The 25955-nt window shown below is 32.4% G+C and overlaps 1 protein-coding gene across 1 annotated transcript in view; it reads left to right on the plus strand.

Annotated features, from left to right (window-relative positions):
* LOC125505399 (calcium/calmodulin-dependent protein kinase type II alpha chain-like) overlaps positions 1–25955 on the plus strand; it is a 48039-nt gene that overhangs the window by 10320 nt on the left and 11764 nt on the right. The window contains exons 2-6 of the mRNA XM_048669140.1: positions 902–999; positions 3814–3906; positions 7809–7865; positions 17509–17649; positions 19953–20003. Coding sequence (XP_048525097.1) covers positions 902–999; positions 3814–3906; positions 7809–7865; positions 17509–17649; positions 19953–20003 — 440 coding nt within the window. The remainder of the gene's footprint in view (positions 1–901; positions 1000–3813; positions 3907–7808; positions 7866–17508; positions 17650–19952; positions 20004–25955) is intronic.

Here is a 25955-nt window from a genome sequence, read left to right on the forward strand (position 1 = left end):
TATTTCTCAGCATTACAGAAAACGGGCCGATGAGACTCGAATGTCATACAATCTTATAATGTGAAGCAGGTACGGCAGTTTGCTTTTACAACCTGCGTGTAACGTGTTGACAAATAGTCGTGAACGATCGTGAAATTTTCTTACAATACAGAATATCTTGAAAATTCATGATCAAGATAATGTAGCGGTATTCTTTGACTCCACACCCAACATTCTGGCGTAACTTTTTGAGAATCAATCATTTGGAAATTCCCAATTGATAACATTATTATTAAATTTGATTCTGAAACTCACCAATGTCCAATTTTTAGTAGGTAATTTAGCGATCGCACTGTGCATTTTTTCTAAAGTTCTTGTATATATTATATTTTTTTGTGTGGTAACTGTCACTTAAAGCATGTATTTCTAGTTGACAATTATTTTTGAAGGTAGTTTTTTATATTTCAAGAACAGTTACAGATATTTTTTCAATCTTCTATTATCGATCAATCGATTATCTACAAATTTGTCTTTCGTTTCAATTGATTTATGTTTTTGTATAAAGCTTATTTCACAGTATTGTGTTCAAATCAGTGAAACTTAGTTTTACTTTGCTCAAACACAAACATCCACCACATCGATCCTTAGATGAAAACATGACTTTTAAATGAAAAATTATTTGGAAAGTTAGAAAGAAACGAGTAGCTAAATGCATCAGTTGACTGAATAGTGTTTAAAAATCATGTTGCACAGATCACATCACTACACGCTATTTTTAATGCCCTTTCTTATTAGCCGCTAAACATGCTTTTCAATCTCACACTTAAAGGCAAAGTAAACGAAATTTGAAAATATCGAGAAACATTTTTAGCGGTTTTACCCCTCCCCTTTAGTAGCTACGTGCATAAACTTTTTAACTTAGATCTAGTGAGCATTGGGTAGTTGGTAATTTTGTTTTGTCGGTTGACGCGGACTTGTCACCTTACCTCACTTCACTTCACCTGACGCAACCAGAATGTGGTAAGAACACTTTATGCAACCAGCAGATCAAGTTCAATGAATAAAAGCCACATGTTTGCAACCTTTCATTTTTCTTTTTTCCCAATTTCGCTTTACATTTTAAATGTTGTAATCGTGGGCATACTCTTTTTCTCTTAGTTTACGCCATTGAGAGAAATTATTCACATCCACATTGAGTCTATTATATAGCACTCTTAATGCAGTTTTTAATTGCCCATAACTTGCATGCAGTTTATTGGAGCGTTCTCTGCACAAGAAGTTATGCTGGTAATAATAGGGTTTTTAGTGCCTACTGAAGATTAGGAAATTTGGTACCAAACTTACATGAGTTCATGTTGTGATTTAAGAAAAAGCTAATATTTTAAAGTAGTTTAATTGAACGACAGCTGGATTTTATTAATCACAAGACGCCCATGCGTCAAGTAGTAAAACGGTAGATACATTGCTTAAGGTTAAAACATTGTCATTACTTACGTCGGTTCCACACTCACGTCGCGAAAACCAGCGAAAGTCGATAGCTGTCACGTCGTTTGGGCGCGAGTTTAAAGCGGCCTTTAAAAAGTGTAGTATTTTTTATATTTAGGTAAAACTATTATAAATAATAAGCCCCAACGTTTGAGACTTTGTTCTTTTCTGCTTAGTTAGGTAATTGAGATTTATTCAAGCAACTTTGGTTTTTTGTAAAAATAATTAGTAAACCTTAAATGACCAACTTTCACAACTAAAAATTTTTGTTTAAAAACTTGCACATCTTCTTTGTTGTATGAAAAATTAACCTTGTTGTTTGGACACACTAAACTAAAGTTGTTATGGCTCTTCTTGATCAGATTTAAACTTAGCCCAGGTATTTATAATTGAAGTCGAGTCGATCAGAGTTAACATGGATCGTTTTTAAAAATTTCGCCAAAGTTTCTTTCTATCGATTTTTATTACTCTCGTTTGAACCAATCTTGTTCTTCAGGGTGCCTGTTTTTCTATAAGTGATTTCTTTTCTAGCTTTATATTAAATGAAAATGTTCTATACTCACGTCTGTTACAATCAGTAAGTTTGTTCGCCTGCTGATTTTGCGCCTACAGAATGGCAGGTTGAATGTTTAAAAAATCAGAATCGTCCACATTCAGAAAGAACTAGTCTTGCTAGAGTTAATGGTTATTTTGTGTATTTGTAACGTAAACAAAATGCTTGCCTAAACGGGTTTAATATGAGCAAAAATACACCTTTTGAGTATTTAACTACGATATTAATACGATTTACGATACGAACGGAATGTGATAAATTCTTTTTATTATTATAAATTATCAAATCACATTAAAATTTATTCATATGCCGAGTTATACGTCTTACAGACAAAACAAATATGTTGACCTTATTCTTGAATGAAAGATAAATTCTAAATTTGAGCCCTTGTACTTAATTTTTAATGCGTGTCCGCCCGTGTGCTTAATGTGTAATTTGTCTGCATCATCTATATACCAAATTAATACTTGTTGGCTTGGGAACTATTTACCTAAGCCTTTTAGCTCAAAATTACTGGATATATGTTTAATTTGTTTTAAAGATTCTCTGATATCGCAAACCCTATATAGCCAGCTTTCGAATGACCTCAATTTCTAGCTAATAACAGAAATCTATAGCTTATTAAATAATCATTTTAGTCGCAGTGTTCCGGACATCGTATAAAACATTTTTGTTGAAACGTTAACATTTTTCCCATTTTCCGTCATTAAATTTTATGCAAAAAGATCAACATAGTACAATGTAAACGGTTCGTTTTCATGACTTGGAATAAATCTAGAATAATCTCGTTTTCAAGCAGGCCGAATTCAGAATCCATAATTAGTTTGAGCATGCCGAAAGCTTATTTGATTCGTAAATTACAACTTAAGTAGTCAGTTTTCGTGACTTTAAGCCCAGATAAAAATGTTATGAGGCAATTTAATGTAATCAATGTGTGGGTTTTAATTAATCCAGAATAACGCCAAATTTGTTGACTGTATAAATTAATAGAAAAGAAAATGGATCAATTATAAAAAAAAAATTCCATTTTCTTGACATTGCGTGTAAAAAAAACAGACATATTTACGAGTATCTATATAACGTTCATCAATACTTTGTGAATATAATCTAATGTTCTTTTGTAATCAAATTAACATTTATCCGACTATCTAGGTATTTAGAAAATTGTTTTATAAATCAAGAGAACAAGTGCGTAAAACTTCACCAGAGTGTTTCCACATATTTTACAACATTTAAAATGTCCGCTTCAGAATGTCATGCTGTGAGTTTCAAGCTTATGCATGTGTTTCTTCTTTAATTCTCATGATCTTCACGAAGGAACAGCTTATACCACTACATCTCATCAAATCACATACATTCCACGCTTCATAAAACCGCTTTTTTTGTCTTCATTATCAATAAATGTATCAGACTTTAAATTTAATTTTAATGGTTTTATTTTGTTGAATGTAAAGTCAAATTTTTCATTTTCTTTGAGTTTGTCATATTATAATCCTTATGTGACCTAATTCGACTTAACAAGATCTGTTCTGTGTTTGGTTTTTCATTAATCGTAATCGTGTTTATCAAGAAAAGCAAATTGTTCAATACATCACAGCGAATGTAATTTTTGATGAATTGGCTTAATTTTTGTTTGAATTATTTTCCCTTATGAAAATTCTGTGATCTATGAAATTATAATTGGTGATGCATCCGCATTGAAAGCATTTTAAATGTAACAGCTAGTGGGGCATCATTGGTTATAATTAAAGGGGTTGAATATGAATTAATCCTACAACGAATTTTCCACTTTCTAGGCCGGAGTATAATAGCGAACAAGAAGGAAAATGGTTCTCAAGTGAAGGAAAGCACGGACAGCTCCACCACTTTAGAAGACGATGACATAAAAGGTAAGAACGTAAAATGTATTTTTCCGTTTATACCCTAAAAGTGATCGTCGCAATTACACAGAAATGTATTCGTAAGAAGTGAAATTTTCAGCCCTGCTTAATCCCCATAGGTTTTAGCCATTATGAAGCAAACAAGTCCATTATCCACTGCAACCTGACCAAACATGCACAGTATTACAATAAAGCACCGAACACGAAAATGCAGTGGTTTTAACATTGATTTTAAGGTGTGCTCAAATTTTAAGTGTTCTGCTAGTCATCAAATTTCACAAGTGATTTCTCCATGTCGACATGTAAAAATATGAAAAATAATATTTATTTTCATTCCTCGTAGCTAAACAATCTAATCGGAATTTTAGTTATTTATATTTGAATTTACCGGTCTGTATATTAACTAATAAACCCGCATATAAATTAATGGGTTTTGTGTGATCATAGGGTAGCCCAATGAAGACTTTAATAAAGTTAGTGTTGTTTGACGACAACACCTCGATTCATTTAATGCCTTTCTGAAATTATTATTAAATAACGTTAATGGACATTAAACGTTGATGGTTTTCCCATTTGGATCCGATCTTATCCTTAGGCGCTTTATTTTCCAATAAATTATTTTAACTTCATACTCCTCCTTTATGAAATCTACTGAATATGTCGCTTTGTGGAAGCTTGAACATCGTTTTCAACCATCTACTCGAAATTGGGCTCAATTTATTGATTTTTTTTCCTTTCGCTTTGTGATTATGAGGATTAATGGTCACTGAATCTACACATTTTAAATAACAAAGTCTAAATTCTAACTAATCTGAATTTACATTTTTTTAAATAGATTTTTTTATCGCTTGCTGTTATTGAAGCAAACTCCTGATTGAGCCTGTTAAAGCGAAAAGTGATTGAGGCCAGTATTAAAAGAAAACGCTAATGTTAGCTTCTTATTTGTTGTTCAGATTATTTTGTCTAAATAATTTATTCTGTTAGAAGTTTTACTTTCTTTAATGACTTTTTTACGTGACCTGAAAAAGCAATTACTTATGGAATAGTAAGCCTTTTGAATAACTATTAATTTCATAATCAATATCTATATTAAATATTTTTTTTATGAAAGAGCGTTTTGATTTACTTTAATTTGATGGTAATGCGAAAATGATTATTTACTATGGGAAATATGTAGAACTGAGTGTAGTTTGGAAATGGTTGAAAATCTCTAAAATTTAATTTTAGATCACGAAATAAAGAAATATGGATTCGATCTATTGAAAAAGCTTTCAAATGAATAAAAATTTTGAATACTCCAATTGGACAAAAAGAACTGTAGTTATTGATAATTAAAAATGCAGAAGCACATCTGAGAGTTGAGCGGAATTAGCAGTTTAGTCTGCTATGAAAATTTTAATATATTTGTTAATTTTTACCATTTTTCTCGGATTCGTAATCAGAGCTTTCAGAAAAGTGAAACGAATTTTATATACAGCTCCACGTCAAGGGTTTTTGGCGAGGTGCAAAAGTGTTGCTCATCTCAATGGCTCCTTACGAAATTTACAGAAGGAAGAGAAAATATCTAATAACAATAACAGTGAGCGAAAATCCGGATTACCCTCTTATGCAGGAAAAACACCGAAAAAATCCCGTTAACAGTCCTAATTTATTTCCGTAACCATACTTCAAAACCAAAAATATGTAACTGAAATAGTTAACTTCAAAGGTTTGAGTTGCAGCTTTTAAAATCCTTCTGACCCAATCCCTAACGATTTTAATTCGGAAAAGCTCGGAACTTTTGTAGACCTGCATTTATTAACCAATTTTGCTGATAATTGATTTTTCTTCAGTCCGTTCATGTCATTTACTTGGGGCGGGATTTGACCGAGTGAAAAGAAGGTTTTTTCTCTCCAACTAACAGTATTTCAAAGTAATATTTTTTTGTACTTTTTGGTGTTATTTTCATGCTTTTCTTAAGCAATTTTAGTATAAATAAAAAATGTTACATGTAATTTTTTACGGCTACTACTAATCTTACTAGAGAGTATTTGCTGCAATAAGTGGTTAAGGGCGTTATGCGAAATAAACCAAAATTTGCAGATCTTTCCATGAGTTTGCGGTAAGATGCAAATCAAACCCTGTAAGTCGTCTTCATAACACCTAAAAATATACTTCCAAATCGACCGAAAATTTAAATATGCGTCACAATGCTACTACAATCAACCATGTCGTGCGTTCAAAGAGTAATCAAAAAGAGGACGTTGCAGAATATTTCAAATAAGAGCTCACCTTAACTTTTCAATTTCTCTTCGTACATGATCATAGTTTCCTTTCAAATTTTTTTTTCCGAAACTTTCCCTTTTAGCCCCATGTAAATAGGAGAATCATTCATTCCACATACCACTGGTTTATTTCTGAATAAAAAACGTATTTATTTGCTACTTGGTATCTTCGGAACTACGACTTAACTTAGCCATCTAACCCATAGCTGTTAATTTAAGTCGGGTTCAACAACAATTATTTTTTTATAACAACTGGTTTTCCGCTATTGCACTATATGGTTGCTTTTTCTATGTTTTCTCTGCTGAATGAGAGCTGAGGAAGTCAAGCATTCTGTTTTCTTTCAGCGCTTGCACTGTTAACATCATTCACACCATAGTCGCGTTGAATCACAATTTTCCACAATTTTTTCAAACCGTGAACACTTTGCATGGTTTTGGTCATAAGGAAGTACGATTTTGTGAAGGGGATCAAACGGCTTTCAACCATTATTATATGTTTAGCAACTTCACCAACCCCTGCAAACATGACTGGCTGCTAGTTTACTCCAGTTACACATGCCTGAGAGCAATTTTTAACTTGTGAAATTTTGTTATTGATTGGACACGTTTGACTTTTACCACTTGGAGAGAGTCGAAATGGTTTATGTACAGAAACCGTGTTTTCATTGCGGTCTGTCTACAGATCGGTTTTGAGTTTGGCATTGAATTCTGCTCAAGTTAGTTCTGTTAATAGAAAATTATCGGCAAATTAATTAAACCAATATATTATATTATTAATGGGGGTTGGCCAAATTTAATTTCCTCAACCCAAAGTGAAATTTAAGCTTTTGTATCAGTGATTGAGCAATGAAACACGCTGCAGGCGCAAGCCATAGCGGATAAGTTTGAGGGATATTCAAGGCATTGGATTGATTAAATTTAACTTCATGAACAGATATTACCGAGGTAGGCGAATAGTCCCCAATTTCACGTAACTCCTGTTTATATTTCAATAATTTGCTATTCAGTCCTAGTTTATTATTCTTCTAAATTACTTCTTTTTGTTCAAAATGTAGTCAATTTGGCTCATATTGCAAAAGTTTTATAGCGACGTTGAACTATGCTGATCTCTCATGTCTCAGATGAATAACTGACGAGCGTTCCTGCAAAACTCTTCTTCTACATTTCCCTTTATTTTATTGAGCGCAGATAGAGATAAAAACGTTTACTCCATTAGGCAGTGCTCGATCAATTAGCAATTGATATAATGGATGATTCAAATAAAACCAAGAACAAGAACATGTTATATGTTATAAATTGAAGTTCGACTAACGTCCTATAGGTATATATTAACTAAGCACAGATGAGCGATCAATGCCAAATTAATCCGTTAATGACCAAGAGAGCCTTTTCGAAAACAATATGTGGTTACTTAAGTTTTAACCATGAATAGTCTTACATTATCTGAAAAATACAAGTAAAAGTAGAAGTGTCCAATTTTATCCTTTTCCAATGATACCTCAAGTATCATTTGTTGTTCGCACTGGCCCCAATTAAATCATGCTTACCAGCATGATGGGGTTTTGTTTTTGTTAGCATTCGGTATGTGTAAGTAAATCTGTTTTTCAATGGACAATAAAATTTCTTTGTGTTCTGGACACCGTTCAGAAGACAAGAAGGGCGGAGTCGACCGCAGTTCCACAGTCATTGCAAAAGAACCCGAAGGTAAATCGTTTAATTACCTCTCTATCTCTACCACCATTTAACTTTCTCACCGTAACTGTATTCGTTGTTTGGTCATTTTGTTTGAAAAACCTAGCGAGGTTCGGCGTTATCCTTGTCTTAAATGAACTCAAACCGAAATTCGTCGATTTCATGATAAATGAATCAGTTAGCTAATAACTAGCAGCTAAGTATCCTATTATTTTTTTATCAATAGCTTGAAGGAAAAACGAATATAAACTTTCAACAAAAGCGGTAATAAATCTCTCACAAAGTGCTATTAGCAGTTAGGAAACTGATGAAATCGGTAAAGCTTGTGCAACATTTGAAAGTTTAGTTCAGGTTATTTAAAACATCCTTAAACTATTTTATACATATCGCATATTTTAAATATTCACATGATCTCATGGTTTTCAAGGGATCGTTGAAACACTCGAACCCGCACGCGGTTATTTATTAAATAGATATATCGCACTGTATCAATTGAATTAACGTATCCATGAAGTGCTTTTCTAATGGGAATTTCAAACTATTTCACTTGTTTACAATTAATCAATTGGAGATTAAACAACATTTATTTAAAGCTGAAGTTACTATTTTACGCAGTGCTTTAACGTATATCATTTATATGGGTTTTCTGATAATGATAGCTGGAAGTTATGAAAACTGAAGTCGATGAAAGGACTGAAAGCTCCCCTATCTCGCTAGGTTTTCCCTTATCATTGTCCATTATTTCAACTACCGACACAAGTTTTAACGCTGAATTTATTAAATACCAGCTTATACTAATTGCTTGATTTTTACAATAAGCTCCGCTTTGGTTCGAAGCTCATTTTTACATTATTTGATCGTTCTTTGTATGCCTTTTTTCTACGTCTAGGCTTGTTATACACAGTATGTAATGAACGCTACCATATTAACATTCATTACTTGTCATTTAATGAGTATGTATCGTTTTGTTTATTGCTCATTATACGGTTCGTTAAGCTACTTTGTAGCCAACTCACGCTTGTGAAAAAATATGAATTTTACTCATAATTATGCTCAAGACTTGAAGAGGTAAATATAACAACTTTTTATTGCATGTTTATGTTGTAGTTCCAAGTCACAATTTACATTAATACAATTATTTATTACATGCTAAGTGATTTATGCGTATTTAGAGATGATGGTAAAAAAGCAAATCAACCCGCAAAATACATATTTATTCTAGTGATACGTTCTCAGTCCTTGTAAATTTAATGAATGTTAACTATTTGTCGCCCAAGTAACGTCTATACTTTGCATACACTGTACATGTTTTTTAAAAAGGGAAATATTTAAGTGTAAATACCACCAGCTATAAAACCACGAAATATAATAATACTAATTAAAATAACCAATTTTAAATTAATTAGATATTATAAAATTCAACTAGTGGCTTTTCTCTTCTGTTTCGAGTTGGAACTGTTTATTGTTATTCTGAACAGTTTGAACAGTAGGTCTTTCAAGCTTTAAACCCGAAGAAATTTGATCTAGAAGTTTCGCATGCACCAGTAGCTTACATATTCAGAAACTATTGCTTGATGACTTACAAAAGGTGACGCGACTTTCGAACAATTACTTCTGATAGTGCAACTTTATATTCGAATTTTTCATGTTAAGGAAACATCAGAAAGACATTCCACCTCACCATGAGACTATGAATCTCCAATAAGTAAAAGTCTAATAAGGGAATTGGTAAAACTAATTAAAAAAGTGAAAATGAGCACAGTACTAAGTTCACTAGAACTAGAAAAACTAGTAGACACACAGTGTTCCAAGTACCAAACCAAACCATTTATAAACTATTTCAGCTAAACGTTAAATCGACAGCCATTTCTTCCTGTTCCCTTTTCATATTAACAGCCCGTCGAAAGCAGCTCCGGAAATTAATTTTATGGATTTTGTTTAAAGATTGTATTTCTTGCAGGCTAATGGTATTTAAATCAAATTGGTTCATAAGCATTAAATAAGGTGGGGAACTTAAACAGTTTCATCAACTTGAGGGTGAACTTTGCTGAACTCTATTGATATGAATGGTTGTTCTTGCATGATTTTTTTAAAGAAATTCAATTCGAACAAACACGAGTCAACATTGCAGATGTGTTAATCGGTATATTTTATGTTATATTAAATTCAGTATATTTTATGTCTTCCTAGTACAAAAGTTTTGAAATTAGACCCGATGTTTAGTCCGTTATTCAAACATTCCAAGGATAGCAAAATATCTGCGGGGCTTCAAATTCTGAATATGGAGAAAAATGACAAAAACTGACATAAATTTCTGAAAAGATCTCTAATTTGCCGGAGAATACAGACAATGCTTAATTAAGGGTAGTAATCATCATGCCTTGGTTTTTTTTAAATAGAGGCTTCCGCAGTTTATTGCGTTTAATAAAGGTATTTTTTTTCTGAGATCTCTAGTGCGTAATATAAATTCACAATAGCAAAAGTTGATAGTCCAATAAGAATCATAAGAATTATGTAGGTCTAATGTCAATTCATCATTTCAACACGTGGATTTCTTATGGCAAATGCTTGGTTTACAGAATTTTGTTGTATTGTATGTATTGGAAAAAATGCAACTAGTGATATTCTAAACGCGATAATGAAAATTCCTTGAAGGAGAACCAGTTCAATGAAGCCTCAAGAGTTTTCTTCAGTCTTGTTTTGCCTTTTTGGGAAGTGGCTACGGTTTTACCGTTTTTATAACAATTTTTAAGAAACGTATTAACTTTTTGTAAATTTTGATACTCCTAAAGTGCTATTAGCAAAACATTACATTTTCCAGTAATGAGGATGCAACACCTCCAAAATACCGATCAAAGTAATCTCAATTAACAATACTTGATAGTTTGTACACAAATTCAGTCGCGTGTTAGTAATCATAGGAATTCACTAAACACTTCAAATATTTCCAAATTTTATGTTTCAATTTTATATAATTAACAAGATGTTAACGATGATTAACAAACTGAGACAACTCACTTGTAACCAAAAAAAGTTTTTATCTGTAAATGATATTGTTAAAGTACTCCTGGGATAATAGCAGGAAAATGTACAAAGTGTTTCAGAATATTAAGTGTAAAGAGTTTCAGGATTTATTTGCTTGAAAATATGTGCTATTTATAGTATTTTTTGTATGCTATCGTTCATTTGGAAGACGCATCGTTATAATAAAAGTTAACAATTTATTAAAAACATAATTACTTTCTTCTTCAGTATTCTGGGTTTCTAAGGCATATTGAGGATTTGTAGGTAAAATGTTTGCTGGTAACTGTACATAAATTCAGATCCTCTGACTAGTGGATTACATTTATCATTTATTCTATGCTTCTACTTCTACTGAGTTTCAAATATGTTTGGTTTAACAAAGTGGAATACATAATGCATAGTGTATGATATGTACATAATTGTGTAAAATATTGATTTTCTCTCATCAACTAAGCCTCTTTGCTAAAGAACATCAACAATATTACCCGGACAAAGTAACGTATGTAAGAGAAAACGCTTACATATATGAAGTTAGGTTCTTATACTTTATGTACTTTAAAATGGCCGATCTTGCATGTTAATAAGGAAACAGTGATAAAGTTCACGTTCAAATAAACCACGCCAAATGCTAAATTAACAAAGAATGTATAATATACGAAACATTATTGTGAACTAAAAAAATACAACTTCTACACAAAGTTAATAAACGTAAATCTAATGATTACGAAGAAAATAATTTCAAACGAACTTTGTTTTGCGAGTTGCCACAGTTAAGTTATAAACACCGAAAACGTGTTAAAACATCTTCTAGAAAACGTTTTATTTTTATTATAACAATGACCGATAACAATGATAAGTAAATCTTAAAACATGTTTTAAGGTCGAGAAACATTTTCGTGTTAAAGTTGAGCGACCCCTGCAGAGCTAAATAAGCAAAGTAGGGATCAGTGCTTTATAGGGATCAGTTTAGGGGCCTTTGAAACCGACATTCATCAAAAATATTTAATTGCACCGCAATGTTTTTGAAATATTTAAGTAAAACGAATTTTCAACGCGCTTTTAAAAGCCCAATTTTCCCAGGAATAAAGCTGCGAAAAATATGTGACAATTTATTAACGCACTTTAGCATGTTCTATCAGGATCTGGCAGATTCTCGGCATATCCGAAACGTTATATTATGATAATTAGACGCTCAAAACTCCCATAGAACCTGTAGAAAGTAATAAACCTAATTTTCCAATAAACATTCTCCTTTCGCATATTTGCAGACATTGTTGATGCTCATTTACCCACTAATCCTCTACACAGGGTGTACTTAAACTTTTTCTGTGTAGGCTGTGTAGATTTACTGCAAAAAAACATCTAGCGCACTTTATACTGTTGATAACCCGCTGGTTAAACCAGCTCATCGTTGTCAGCGACTATCCGTCATAAAATTTCCCAAATACCTAAGCGCGTACTTTAAAAATCATAACACAAGATCATATTTTTGTACAGCGCTCGTGCAAAGGTAAACAAAAAACATCCCATCGAATCTTATAGGTGTAGTATTAACGTCTAATAATAGTACCCACTTAGATTTTCATCGAACGACTGTAGTTTAATTTTGGACCAGTGACAGTACGCACTAGTTTTTAACTAAGGCCGGGGGCCCCTTTAACTAAACATTGTTGAACTCGTCTGGACTTGTACATAGTTAAATTTAGTTCAGGAAATCAACGGGAACGAATCGATTTTAGCTATAACGTTCGCATTTGAATGTCTTTATATCGTGCGGTCCTCAAAGCGAAGAAAAGTTCGGTCTTTCGGCGTCGGTTTAGTGCATATTCTGCATAAACATATAAATATTTTTCCAGTTCAAGTGTACTTTTAAGGCCGTCAAAATTGGGTGTTTTGGAAATACCATGTCGGCCCTTGCAGCGGTGCTGGGCGTTTCAAAGAAACGCGAGAGTACGTATTTTTGCCAGTAGTCACTGGTCATTGATGTGGTGGAACAAAATTCCCATTACTATTTACCGATCAAACCTAAATTAAAATGTTCAGTGAATAAATTCAAGCAATTTCCAGTGTTGTATATCCTATAGCAACATAATTGTTGAATAGTAAGTTAATTCCTAGCAGAAATGCATTTGAAGCTGGTAGATATTGGGATATTTACATCGGAATTCACTTTTACATAGACATGGCTAAAACGTAGATCGAAATTGAATTAAATTGTCGATTTAATCGACACCACTTGAAACGAACATACGCAAACATGTTTGCATTACTTTCTGGCACTGGAAAAGTAGCAGCAGATGCGAAAAATGCAATTAATCCGTTTGATTCGCCATGCTTGATAGCTAAGGAACATTCAATGCAAATAATATGAAATGATCGATTTCAACATGATTAATTGTGTTCCACTCGAGATTTGTAGTTTATATAGGGTGCTTCTAAATCACATGTTATTCATTAATATGATATTTCTTATATTTTATGTAAAAATATTCTGGTTGAATGTTAGTTATACAGTTTACATTATCCCATAAAACGGCTTCAAATATTTCCGAATTTGGTTCATTTTGCAACAATCCAGGTTGTGTGCGTTTCTAAAGGATTTATTAATCCGAAACTGTTTAGGGGAGACGACAAACTCGAAAACTGTCTTTCAAATTTTTGTTACTGCACAAATTTTTAAATTATATACAGCAAATTTGATTGAAACATATACATCAAGTCTCACCGAAATTGTTTAACTAACAGATATTTTTTTTCAAATCTCCCTATAGTCTGCTATTTATCGCATCCTCAATAAACAGGTTTATTTAAGTTATACGACACGGAAAATTGTGCCTTACCGAGGGCTCAGTTTAAAAGCATTTTAAATTCCTTGTTTATTCCCATTTCCAAATTCAACTCAACGTTGATAAAGACATTAAAATTTTTAACTGTTGACATAATGTGCAGGGTGTTTTATTTAAATTCTACTTTTTTTAGAGATTTTATAAAGTTGAGGATAACCATATCAATGAAGACAAAATATAGATTTTAACGTAGATTGTTAATATTGTTGCTATTTTTGAAGTAAAATAATACTGATCAATGAATCATAATTTGCTTGACAAAAGTTCATATCGTTTTGGATCGCTTTTCAGTTTCCGAAATGAGTGAACTAGTTCAAAACTAGTTTAGACAGTGCATCTGTAAGTAATTTAAGAGCCGTAACTTCGACATCCAAAGTAAATTTGAAATATGTTTTCGGATTCAAAAGTAGTTTCGTCAAGTCATTTCAAACATGGTACAATTATCAAATCGTGTTATAAATTAACGTAATTCGACAATTATTATTATTCCTTTGAAACAATAAGATAATAGCTATTCGAGCAATGTTGTAAAAATATGAAAGTTACTTCGACTACACCGGCACTTTCAATGGGTTTGCCGTAAACTTATATATTCGGAAAATATATTCGCAGAAAGAAAATTATGAATATTCCGATGATAATGTTAAGGCTGGAAAAACATAGTAACATCTAAGAAATTATAATACTATAATTTACTATAATTAATTAATAATTATATAATTAACTATAAATGTATATAGAAATTAATTTTATTACTTTTTGAGACAAAATTAGGAATCAATAAGTCGTAAGAATTGAATGTATCGGAATGAAAAATTTGCTAGAAAGAATAATAGTAATAAATGTTCAACAATTTAAAAAATACCTACATTGCAAGACTTTGGTAGTTGCAATGAAAATGTTTATGACGTTTTATGACGGTTTTTTAATCTCAGAACAGTAATAACGTTGAGCGATTAAATATAAAAGCGGTTAAGATTAAAGATGTTCTGCGCACGAGAGATATTGACATACTTTGTGGAATAAGTACCTAATATAAGAGATATAACTTTACCGTATCTCTATTCTGACTTTATTTGGGATCCAAAAGTCCAAGTTATTTAAGCACTCTTGGAGAATGTAAATTAGGGCAAGAGATTTACTTACGCTACAGGTTTTCACAGTTTTTATTCAATCGGTTGTTTGTAGGAAAATGGATATTTAAAAATCTGATACATGCAAAGGACTATCTTTGAGGAAATTCAATAGAGAATATTTTCAAATAACAGAAGATTGAAGAACAGAATAATAAGAAATGTGTTGTTCGATTTTACGTTCGAGACATAATATTGCACATAACAAAGTTAAATATTCAATTATAAAAAAAAATATATAAAACGGTGATTCGGTGATGAACTAGACTGAACTGAAATACGAGTATCAATGTTTGAATAGTATTGTTAACAGAAAATGTTTAAATTTTAACTCAAAATGACAATTGTGATCAGTATCCTGTTTGAATTCATCAGAATTTTGTTTTTTTTCAGTAAAAAGTTTTACTACATTTGCGGCATATTTCTAACGTATATTAGACGTTAAAATTTCTTTGCGAATTTTCACTCACATCCTGAGTTATACTCTCAACAACGTAATAAAGTAGTGAATGAAATGAATACCAAATCTTGAAATTAATCTTATGTGTATGTTATAAATAGAAGCAAGTCTGAAGTCTGAAGGTGTTCAGCAAGCAACATACATTATGATTGATTTTGAAGAGATCAAATGACTTTAATATGTGCATTAGCTTTACTAGTGGTCTAATCTTAGATATTCTTTACTAGATCATCGCTTTGAAGACACTCACAAATGTGAATTATATTTATTTCATATGATATAATTTTTGGTCATATTTACTTATATAAAAAATGTTATTTTCCTATTTGTTTTCCAAAACTCAGCGACCCGATTCCGAATGCTTCTAATATATATAATTTGTTAGTTTATTTGGGAAATTCAATCGAGTGAAAACACTCTTGGTGTCTAAATGTGGCGGAAGCGAATTTGCGAAACATTATAAATCAAGCGGTCTAATAAAATTCCAAGCACGACCCCGACCCGCAAAGAACAAAACTTCGAAACGAAATAAGCAATAATAGTAGGCGGACCGAGAAAACTAAGTTTATTTTTTGGGAGCACAAGTATTTGCTAAATGAAAATTTAATTTATCTCCTTTTATCCAGGATTTCGGCGAATCCCTTTGGGCGCTGCTGTACGTGACGAATTCGCAGAACAGTATTTATTGAAAAAATATTTGCTTGGAAAATGACGGAAGGTCACCCAGAAATTCCAAAAATAGACAAATTCATAGGAGATCAAATAGTTACATAAGCAGAGAGCGATTTTGATTTGTTTTCAAACTTTATTGGAAATTTTATAACTGTACACGACAGCGAACTTTTACTTTGTGCTCAGTTGGACGATTTAAATAAAAGTAAAAGAGTGAGGTTTCTTAAAGAGGCTGCTGTTCACTAGGGGTAGAAAATACTACTAATAATAATAAAATATATCGAAAATTACAGCGCTTACAATGAGTATCTACCTCCATTCCAGATACATTTCAAATTGGTAAATTATAGTCGGGGATTTCCTAGAACCAACATTTGCAGCATTTGAAGAATTAGTAAAAAAATCAAATTCCCGCTACTGAAAATGTGCTGTGTAAAGAGACATTTGTCTATAAATCGCTAAAACGTGTTTGCTGAAAATTTCTTTTCGGGAAGGATCAGAATTTTTAAGTGAAGTCACGCCATTATTTGTGATCTTATATGGTTTGATGGACGAAATGATGTTTTCATCAGATTCGAAAATTAGTAATAAGCCTTAATAGGTTCAGGACTTCAAAACGTAAATTTTAGGAGCTTTCGTAATTTTGATATGCTTTTGATCTAAAATTAAAACTGTTAGAATTTCATCATAGACGTATCATTTGGGGGGCGGGGGGAGAAATACAAAAAAGCTCTAACTTGTTTCTGAGACTACAAATCAACTTTTTTTTCTACAAATTGTGGAAATCTGAAGTATTTTACGAAGCAAAGCACTCTCAGTTTACTTCGCTCAGGCTCACCATTTTCCAACTAAATGACTTTAAAAATATCACTGCTATCCATACACATTTTATATTTTAAGTAAAATTATTATCGACACTAATTTACTGGAGTAAATGTTCAAACAAATTTCCATTTTTGTGAATGCACACTCTGGACCTTTTCCTAATATGTTGAGTGGCACGGAAAATTTCAAATACAGGGCGAGGTGGAAGATTCAAACTGGTGCGTACCTTTTATGCGATATTGGCAACAACAGTGGTCATCCATGAAAATAATTTTCATTACACAGGGTGTTCCCAAAACTGCGTGGCATATTAAACTCCCACTAAGAATGGCCACTACTGATGCCAATATCGCATATAAAAATCAATTCAAAATTGCACTCCAGTTAGCCGTAATTTTCCACTCCATCTTGGTTGCACCACCGTGTATATCCACTAAAATAGCCTCCACAATTTTCTATTGTTAAAGTTCTCACCTGACAACTGATAAGGAAAAAATTGATGCGTGATCGTATGGATCATCATTGGTTCAATAGTAAACTAGTGAAAACCCATATTCGTCAAAACAAGTAAATTCTTGTTCAACGATCTGTGTTTCTGCAACATTTATTATCAACACCCTAACTCAATGCTGGCTTATCGCTTAGGCGCCATCATACTATTTTTGTGCATTTTCTTCTTCTTCATGCCCCATTAGGCCCCAGTACGCCCCCTCAGTCCCCCAGGGGTGCGCCTACAAGTTCCGGCTTTCCTTCGAGCAGCGTTGCCACTGCTATCAATTCAGCCCCTAAGGGAAACCCACTTAATTTAGGGCAGGCCCTGTTGCAGAGCGTGCAAGGTTAGGATTGACTCCCTTTAGTGATTTTTACTGTGCTGTTTTGAGTTTCGTGTCCCCCTACTAACTGTTAACGTTGATGTTTGTTTGCTATTAATATTCTTTGAAAATGTTAGCTGAAAAGCCTACGGAAGAGGTAGTATTTCACTGCTTGCAGGCTGTACTGTGCAACAGCTCCCGGTTTATCAGCAGGTTTTTGAAACCCCTCAGTATGGTTTGTCTTTTAAAAACTACCCGTTCTATTCCGTGTAGGGACCAGAAACAGTTTTAAGAAACAAAAATGTAAGCGTCTGTATTAAAGAAACAACTCTAAAAAAATGCTTTTAAAAACTACCCGTTCTATTCCGCGTAGGGACCAGAAACAGTTTTAAGAAACAAAAATTTAAGCGTCTGTATTAATATAACAACTTTAAAACAAAATAAGAATGAAATAATGGGTTAGTTCAGGAGTAACAGGGACTTCAGATATAGATTCAGGCAAAAGATAGCTCGTTTTGTTCCACAATCAATTCGCTGCGTGTGAAAACTAAATTTTTTGTGGAACATCTGATGGACTTTGCGTATGTATGTATTTACCAGATTATATTGAAGAAACGCAAGCAGAGCAGTAAAAAGGACTTCTCTTCAAAACAACCTACGGCAATATACGAGGACTAAAAAAATGTACTTTCTTTAAAAAAGCAGCAGCCAAAAATTTGTAAAATGTTTAAGGAATTTGCAAATTCCTATCGATTTTACTACAATATTTTATTATAATTCGGCGGCGTATGGGCTCAAGTCCGATATGAATAAGTATTTAATTGTAAAATATGTCTTTTCCTTGAATTATGTAAAGTTTCTTAGCGGATAGATTTTGCGAAATTTTTTTTGAAGCTGATATTTTCAACATAATATTCATCGCTTTCACAGTTTATAACTTTGGCAGCTTTAGAAAGCTCCATTTTTGTTTTCAACATTATATTATAAATTGTGAAATATATGTTTCCAAGTCGCTTTTAAGAGACATATAGTGAGCAGCACAATTATTGCATATAATTATAATTATTTAAAATCAGGTGTTTATATTTAGAAAAATCGCTCGCACTCGTCGATTTTTGTTTTTCATTGTGCAATTTTTCAACCAATTTTTATTTATAGATGGCTCAAAAAAGGTTGTGATATCATGGTCATCTTTTTCTATTTTAATTATTTTATTAAGTTCTCTACAAAATTCTACTCATTTTTATGTAGCTATAATTATCTTCAACGGTTTTCGGGTAATTGGTGTTTAGACCTAAGCAATTGCCACCCAAATTTGTCAACTAATTAAAATTAAGACTAAAAGTGTTAAATCAAGTGCTCAAATTGCCTATGTACAAATTTGTCTTGAACATTATTGAGTGCTTTTCTGTCAATATTCCTAATTTTCTGTCTAATTTTGGTTTTTAAGCGTTCGATGTTTCGCACCCGCTTCACATAAAGCTTGGATTTTAAATAACCGGATCAGAAATAATCAAAGGGTCTGAGATCAGGTGACGTTGGAGGCAACTCTATGTGCTTTGGAATTGCATCCCAGAAAAAAATTATTAGAATTTTGAAAAGAACTAAATAAAATAAAAAAATTGCGGGTTTTCATTTCAAAAAGGGCTTGATATTGTAATTGTAGAAAATGCGCAATTAAAACAAAAATCGTCGAGTCCGAACGATTTTTCGAAAATTAAACACCAATTATTTTTAAATAATTAATAACATGCAATACATTTGCCGCTAAGTGAATAATGGTTTAAAAAAAGTTTTTACGTTGCATTTGCTGTTTTCTAGTTCCATACAATTTTATTGATTAATTTAAAACTTTCGATTTTAAAAACAACTTTATTTTAAATTAATACAATTTTGAATATGGATTTTAATTGTGACCGAACCTAACCGTCGACTGACTTTCTTTAATTTAATTTAATTAAATTAATCTTTAAGCTTAATTCTTATGACTTCTGACCAAACATCTAATGACTGAATTCTCTGATCCTAGCAGAAACGATACTACGTCTTATATTATAAGAATAGTCGGCATAAGTGACCATATAATTATACTAGGAAAATTTACTAATACAATCGATTTATGTGTTAGAAGCATGTATACATTTTTTACAAGCACTTTATAATATAAACTTAGAAAAATGAGGTGTTGAAACGGTGAAATTGCCGGTAAATAAAATCATTTAGAAACGGTTCTAGTTTTTAAAAGACAAACATATAAGAAAATTAGACGCCGCCTTTAAAGTGGAGACCCAATTAACTAAGACAGTATCGTTTTCAAACAAATCCAGGTCCTCATTCAAAACGTCCCCGATTGGAAACCGATGGCCTAGTTATAGTTTGTAAGTTCGCGTGTTTTCATCAACTTTTGTTTTCTGTGTTTCATTAATATTAATATGTTTTCCTTTTGCTTTTTTTGAAACCACTGGTTGTGCACTTTTGCTCGATGTGTTACGGTATTTTTAGCGAAGTTCCAACATACTTGACAAATTAGATAAAATGTTTAATAATTGTAAACAATATGAGAAAAGTGTAAAAAACCTTACCCAAATCCAAATGTGGTTGATGCAAATTTCAGATTCCACTGCGGATTTTGGAATGTAAGACTCTTTCCAATTTTTTTCCACGGCGTTTCTTGAACATGATTTTTAAAAGAAATGTATTTTCATATGATTACGGCGCTAAACGTTTTGGGTTAAAAATAATAATTAACATAATTTAGGGAATGGTTTTCTATTAGACGAATCTACAAAACAATGAGCACAATCCGTTAAAGTATCAACTGGACAGGCGAAGATCGTTAATTCAGCGCGAAAACTCGAGTTAACCAGTTCGATAATTCCTTGAAAGACTATAGTCAGTTTGTCCGGCTCAGATAAAACAGGGATGGTTCTAATTACGAAACCCTTTTAGGACGAGCAGAATTCCAGTTAATTGCGCAATGATTAATAATCGTCGGACACACCTGACACCTACATAGTCGATTAAGTAATTACTTTTACTTGTAGACACGATACCGTTTTAATGGTCCCATCGATTGTTAGAGGGAAATGTCCAAGTTTCACTTTATGTTTCCTTTCGAATAGAACAATGATTTGCCAAAAGTGCAGTTAGATTTGTTTACAGGACATCTTATATGTGTCAACAAAAAATTCAAATGAATATCAAATATTTCTTTCAGTTATTATTGATGATTTCTGCATGCTAAATACCACCTGTTTTCAAATTGTCCACATTCACGATACTTCCTTGGAACTCTTTTAAACAAAACCAATATAAGCTAAATATATATCAGGAGCAAAAAAGTAGCAATTATTGTATTCATTTTTGCATCAATAATGTTAATCAATCAATGCCGGTATTATACTACACAATTTTTCCCGACTTATTTGCCACGAAATTGCGCCAATTATTGCAGATCACCAGATAAATCGTACCACTGATTACGGACTTAAAGCATGTTGGAAATTATGGCGTATTATTATGATGAAAAATTTCTGAAATTTTTTAGGCTAAAATGACAATTAATTACATTTTTTTACATCTGAAACATAATAGAAAGAAAAAATAGTTAATTGAATTCATAGATATTAAATATTTTGCCTGGAATGCCCTGGAATTTTCTTAACAATGCCCACATTGATATTATGTTGCTTTTGCTGAATTTCCAATTTTTACCTAATGCTAGTATTAAGAGACATACGCGAAAATCTCTAACTAAAACAAAATGCCATGAATCTCAAATCAATTTTTCATCAAAAACATTTCAGAACAAATTTTGGGAAAAACAAACAAAAAGTTTGAAAAATGTCACTATAGTTTTTTGAAAAAATAACGAAAAATTGAAGAAATTTCAAAAACTGTTGAAAATTGAAACTGAATTAAAAAGAAAAATCACCAGAAAAAACCGACAGAAAGTGTCACTTTTCAACACATTCAAAAAGTGAATAATTTGGCAGGTTCTCCCAATGTTACCACTGTTTCCCAACATTCTACTTATTTTGTTTCGTTTTATTTTATTTTATATAAATTACACAAAATTGAATGAATCAGCAACCTATCATCGTACTCAAAATAATGTACGTTTTTCCAGTTTTTTTTGACAGAATAAAAGTTGTCATTTTTCCACTTGGCGATATCTAGATTTCTCTTTCGGATAATTCATTATCGAGCACAATAATATCTAATTTTGCAATTGAGATTTTGAGTTTCAAGCTTTGATCTTTGAAAAGATATTCAATTTTAAGCGACACCCTGTTATTGATAAAATTTTGAAAAAAACTATATTTTGCTGAGAAACGGATAGAGTAGAGTAGAAAAACTTTTCCTAAAACTTGTTGGGAATAAAGAACGGAACACACGCAAGCGCATTATACAGGGTGTTCCGTTTAAAATAAGGATGTTTGAAATAACTTCCAGTATAGTTGGAAGTAGCATAATGTCGCTGTTATTTCATGTGAAAAGAGCGTCTCCCAAAATGACATTATATAAATTCGCAGGATTCAAATCGCATTACTTCCCGAAATATTCTAATGGAAGCTGACCGTGAGACACCTTGTATATTGTCAGATTAAAAAAAATTTGAGACTCCGTATCTCGGAAACGAATCATTTGAGGACTTACGAAGCAATACAACTGCAAAAAAATCGATACAAAAGCTTACTGTAATTTTTTCATGCATAATCATCCTTTGAAATTTGTCGCATATATTTACTAACACCCTGTATATATGCCAATAATTGCGCTCCATAAAAATTACTTTCTTATAAACCCGTCCTATCCTGATTTTTCGAAAAATTACCACACGTCAAGTAATCGCTTAACTTAAACGTCGATGAAAAATACATCTTTTTTGATCCCCTGGTGGAAAGTACGTACTTTCGCTACTGTTTTCCATTGCGAAAGCATCACTTTTACCCACTACAAATTTTCTTCATCCCGTGTGGAAAGTAATAACTTTCGCCATGCACCCTGACAGCTTGATTTTGTCACTGACTGTCAGTTAGTTGACTGTTTCACAACATTTTCAAAGCTTTTTTTTCTTTCTAGGCTAGTTTCCACTGAGGATCAAGAAAAATAGTATTCGGTACGCGAGACGAAAGTCGAAGTTCCGCCACTGCTTGAAGTTGGCGCACGAGGCGAAGCCGAGGGCGTCATTCACGCAGTGGCGGGCCTTCGACTTTTTCTCGACTTACTTCGACGTCTCTCGTACCGGAATATACTATGACTAAGGGGCGGAAAGATAAATTGTCATTGTCATGTCATTGTAATGAGTAAAAGTCATTCTTTTGCTATCGAAGACAGTGGCGAAACTGTGTACTTTCTACCAGGGGATCAAGAAATATACTATTATTTTTACTGTTAATGTAAAATAATAGTTTTTTGACTTATTATGGAATTTTTCGGCAAACAACATTTTGTTTGTTATACTTCTGCAGCCAATGTTTAATGGACCAATTTGGTCCATGATCAGTAAAGAAAAAAGAAATTTTACTTTGAAGATCGAATTTCCTATGGAGTATCATTTGTATTGATTATAAATTAAAATTTGTTAACTAAGTTGAATATTAATATCTATAACTTAATGCCTGATAATCAAAAGCCACTTAAAGCTAGATAGAATATCGAGCTTGCGTCATAATCCCTGCGTATATGATGTTCATATTATCTATAAAGAATATGAAGTCAATATAAATTATATAACTTTATTTAATGGCATTAATCATACAAAAGAGGCGATGTCAAAGTTCTGGATGAATTTAAATAAAGTTGCACGAATTATTAATGCTTGTTTTCGTGGCAAGAAATGTGAGTTCCAGAAAAATTATCCCACATGTTGGCAACATTATTCTACAATTTTAGGTCATCACATGTGTATGAATATCTTTCAATAAGCTACCTATGAATCGCTTTAATATAGTTTCAAGTATTTTATATTGAAACGGTCTTAAAGTGCTACCTTTCGACGCATAATATAAGTTAAGAAAAACAAAGGAAATTGTATTAATTTGTTTTGTTCATGTTGGTTTTTCATGTTGCATGTTGTTAATGTGTTTTGTTTTATTACTTTTATGCATGCGTTGTGATTTCGATTGCAAAATAGGTATGGAAGCTGTACATAAGGACATACAAAATTGGGTTGATTTAACCAAGGAAAGAAACATATTTCATACTAGTAAATCTTCCACAGGTTTGTATATACGTGTATGTGGTTGGAACCCTAAAAATTGCTGCTTTGAATTGAATATTTAGACAGAACATTATGATTCTATTGCGATAAGCTCTAATCTGCAATTCTGAAAATTATATAGTAAAAAAATTATTGTTTCTATATTGTCACATTGGAACATTTTCAAATCTAGAGTTCTGTGTCATTACCTAGAGATAATGTGGTAATTTCCAATTCCATTTGTTCCTCTGTGAACGGTGCATGACCGATAACAAAGCAAATCCGACAAGGGCAAAAAATGGTAGTAATTAGTGTGAAATGGGCGCAAAAAGCAGATTTTACTGCGTGCAACCATAATTGAAAGCCGGCCCAATTACAAAAAGGGCGGTGTTACAGTTAACTTTCAGCGGCTATGGGATTTTCGGCTTAAATAATTGATATTTCAGGGCTATTTAACATTTCTGCTGAAATTTCCAAGTTGTAATGTTCTGTGGTAGAATTTAACCATTGGGTGTGTGTACGGCTTGCTTTATGTTTTACTATATACTGTTCTGCCTTAATGTTCAAAATTGCATGCTCTCAGACGATTCCGTAGCCTACCAGCGATTGGAATCGAGCGACATTGACGGTAAAGTAATTTTAATCTTACCATGTTGAAAGCTCCGACAATTTCCGGACAACTATTAATAAACTTATAAAATTAATGTAAAGATAATGGAGCAATTAGTAGAAGAAGGTAAATTGGATTTGAAACGTTTTACTTTGATTTTATGCCCCGATTTTTCCATTTACTAACTCAATTTAACTCTGTCAGATTGTTTTAATTATACTTATGTGGTTGTTTCAGATGTTAAAAAGACAATTCGAGCAAAGTTTACCTTTCTCAGGCGGCATAAATAAACAAAAAATAACTTTCCGTAAGAGACAGTTTGCTGTGTACTTTTTTGGGATTTTAGTTCCGTTTGGGTGTTGTATTTAGTTCCTAATTTTATATTCTCTGAATAAAGTCCAGGAATCAACTAATACTAACGGAAAGGTTGAATTTTGCCTTTTGTACAATCTAATCGACTAATTAGTGTCCGCATTATTGGAGAAAGTAGTAGAAAATGTATGACTTTAAATAGGAACTTGAAAATAATTTATTTAGAATTTTACTCAGAGGATATTGATAGAAAGCAGATTTGTCTGGTGAGCTAATTAAAACTCTGAAAATAGGACAGTTTAAGAACTCCAGAGGCAAATTACGTCTTGTAAAAGCGTAATGAGAAGAACAAATATATGACAGTTTCTCTAAAGAATTGAATTGAACACCCTAAAAATTTGACTGAGGCGCAAATATTGAAGGAGATTTGAAACCTTCGATGAACCAAGTTTGACTTTATAATGTTTATACTGAAGATAAATGTAAATTTCTCTTTAAAGAGAAATGCGTACCTGAAAAAAGTTTGGTCTAAAAAGGTAAATCCTTGCCTTTCTTGCAAAGTCTTACAAAGTTAGCGATCAGCAATAAAAAGTTTGTTGTATCAATTTCTGTATTCTGCTCTCTTAATAAACCCAGAAAAAACGAATTAAATTCCCAGCATCTATCTTTTACTCGCAATTTAAGAATTTTTCAGTGTTTTCTGCGGTATAAAATTGGAAAACGCAATTATTAGATTGTTAGAAGAAGTATCGAAGAAACTAAATACAACACTTAAGAAACGGACGAGGACACAACAGTTTTATGTTACAAAGTACAAGAAAATGTTCAGCTAAACAATTTTGTCTCAGATTAAATAAGAAAATTATCTTCTTTTCGTACAGACCGAGCTCGAAACAGATGCAAAGAACATGTGAATACCTTGCGTTTGGGAACAGACCGAAGCCGAACGGCCACAGACAAACAATTTGGTTTAATTTGTTCAGATTTTAGATGATAATAAGAATACACAAGGTGGGTTCTCACCGCTGTAAGAAACCGATTTCCGTTCTGAGCAATTCGGGTTCATACAGAGATCTGTGATTGATTTCAAACCAAAAGTACACTGTTTTTACGCAAATTTCTTGATTGTCCTCTGATATTCAGACCTGGTCGCGCATCTTTCTTAATCATACGAACTGATTAATTTTTATTCTACAATGAAAC

This window comes from Dendroctonus ponderosae, unplaced genomic scaffold, assembly GCF_020466585.1.
Source record: "Dendroctonus ponderosae isolate FM_Combo_2020 unplaced genomic scaffold, Dpon_F_20191213v2 Dpon_F_20191213_8, whole genome shotgun sequence".
NCBI classification, from domain to species: domain Eukaryota; kingdom Metazoa; phylum Arthropoda; class Insecta; order Coleoptera; family Curculionidae; genus Dendroctonus; species Dendroctonus ponderosae.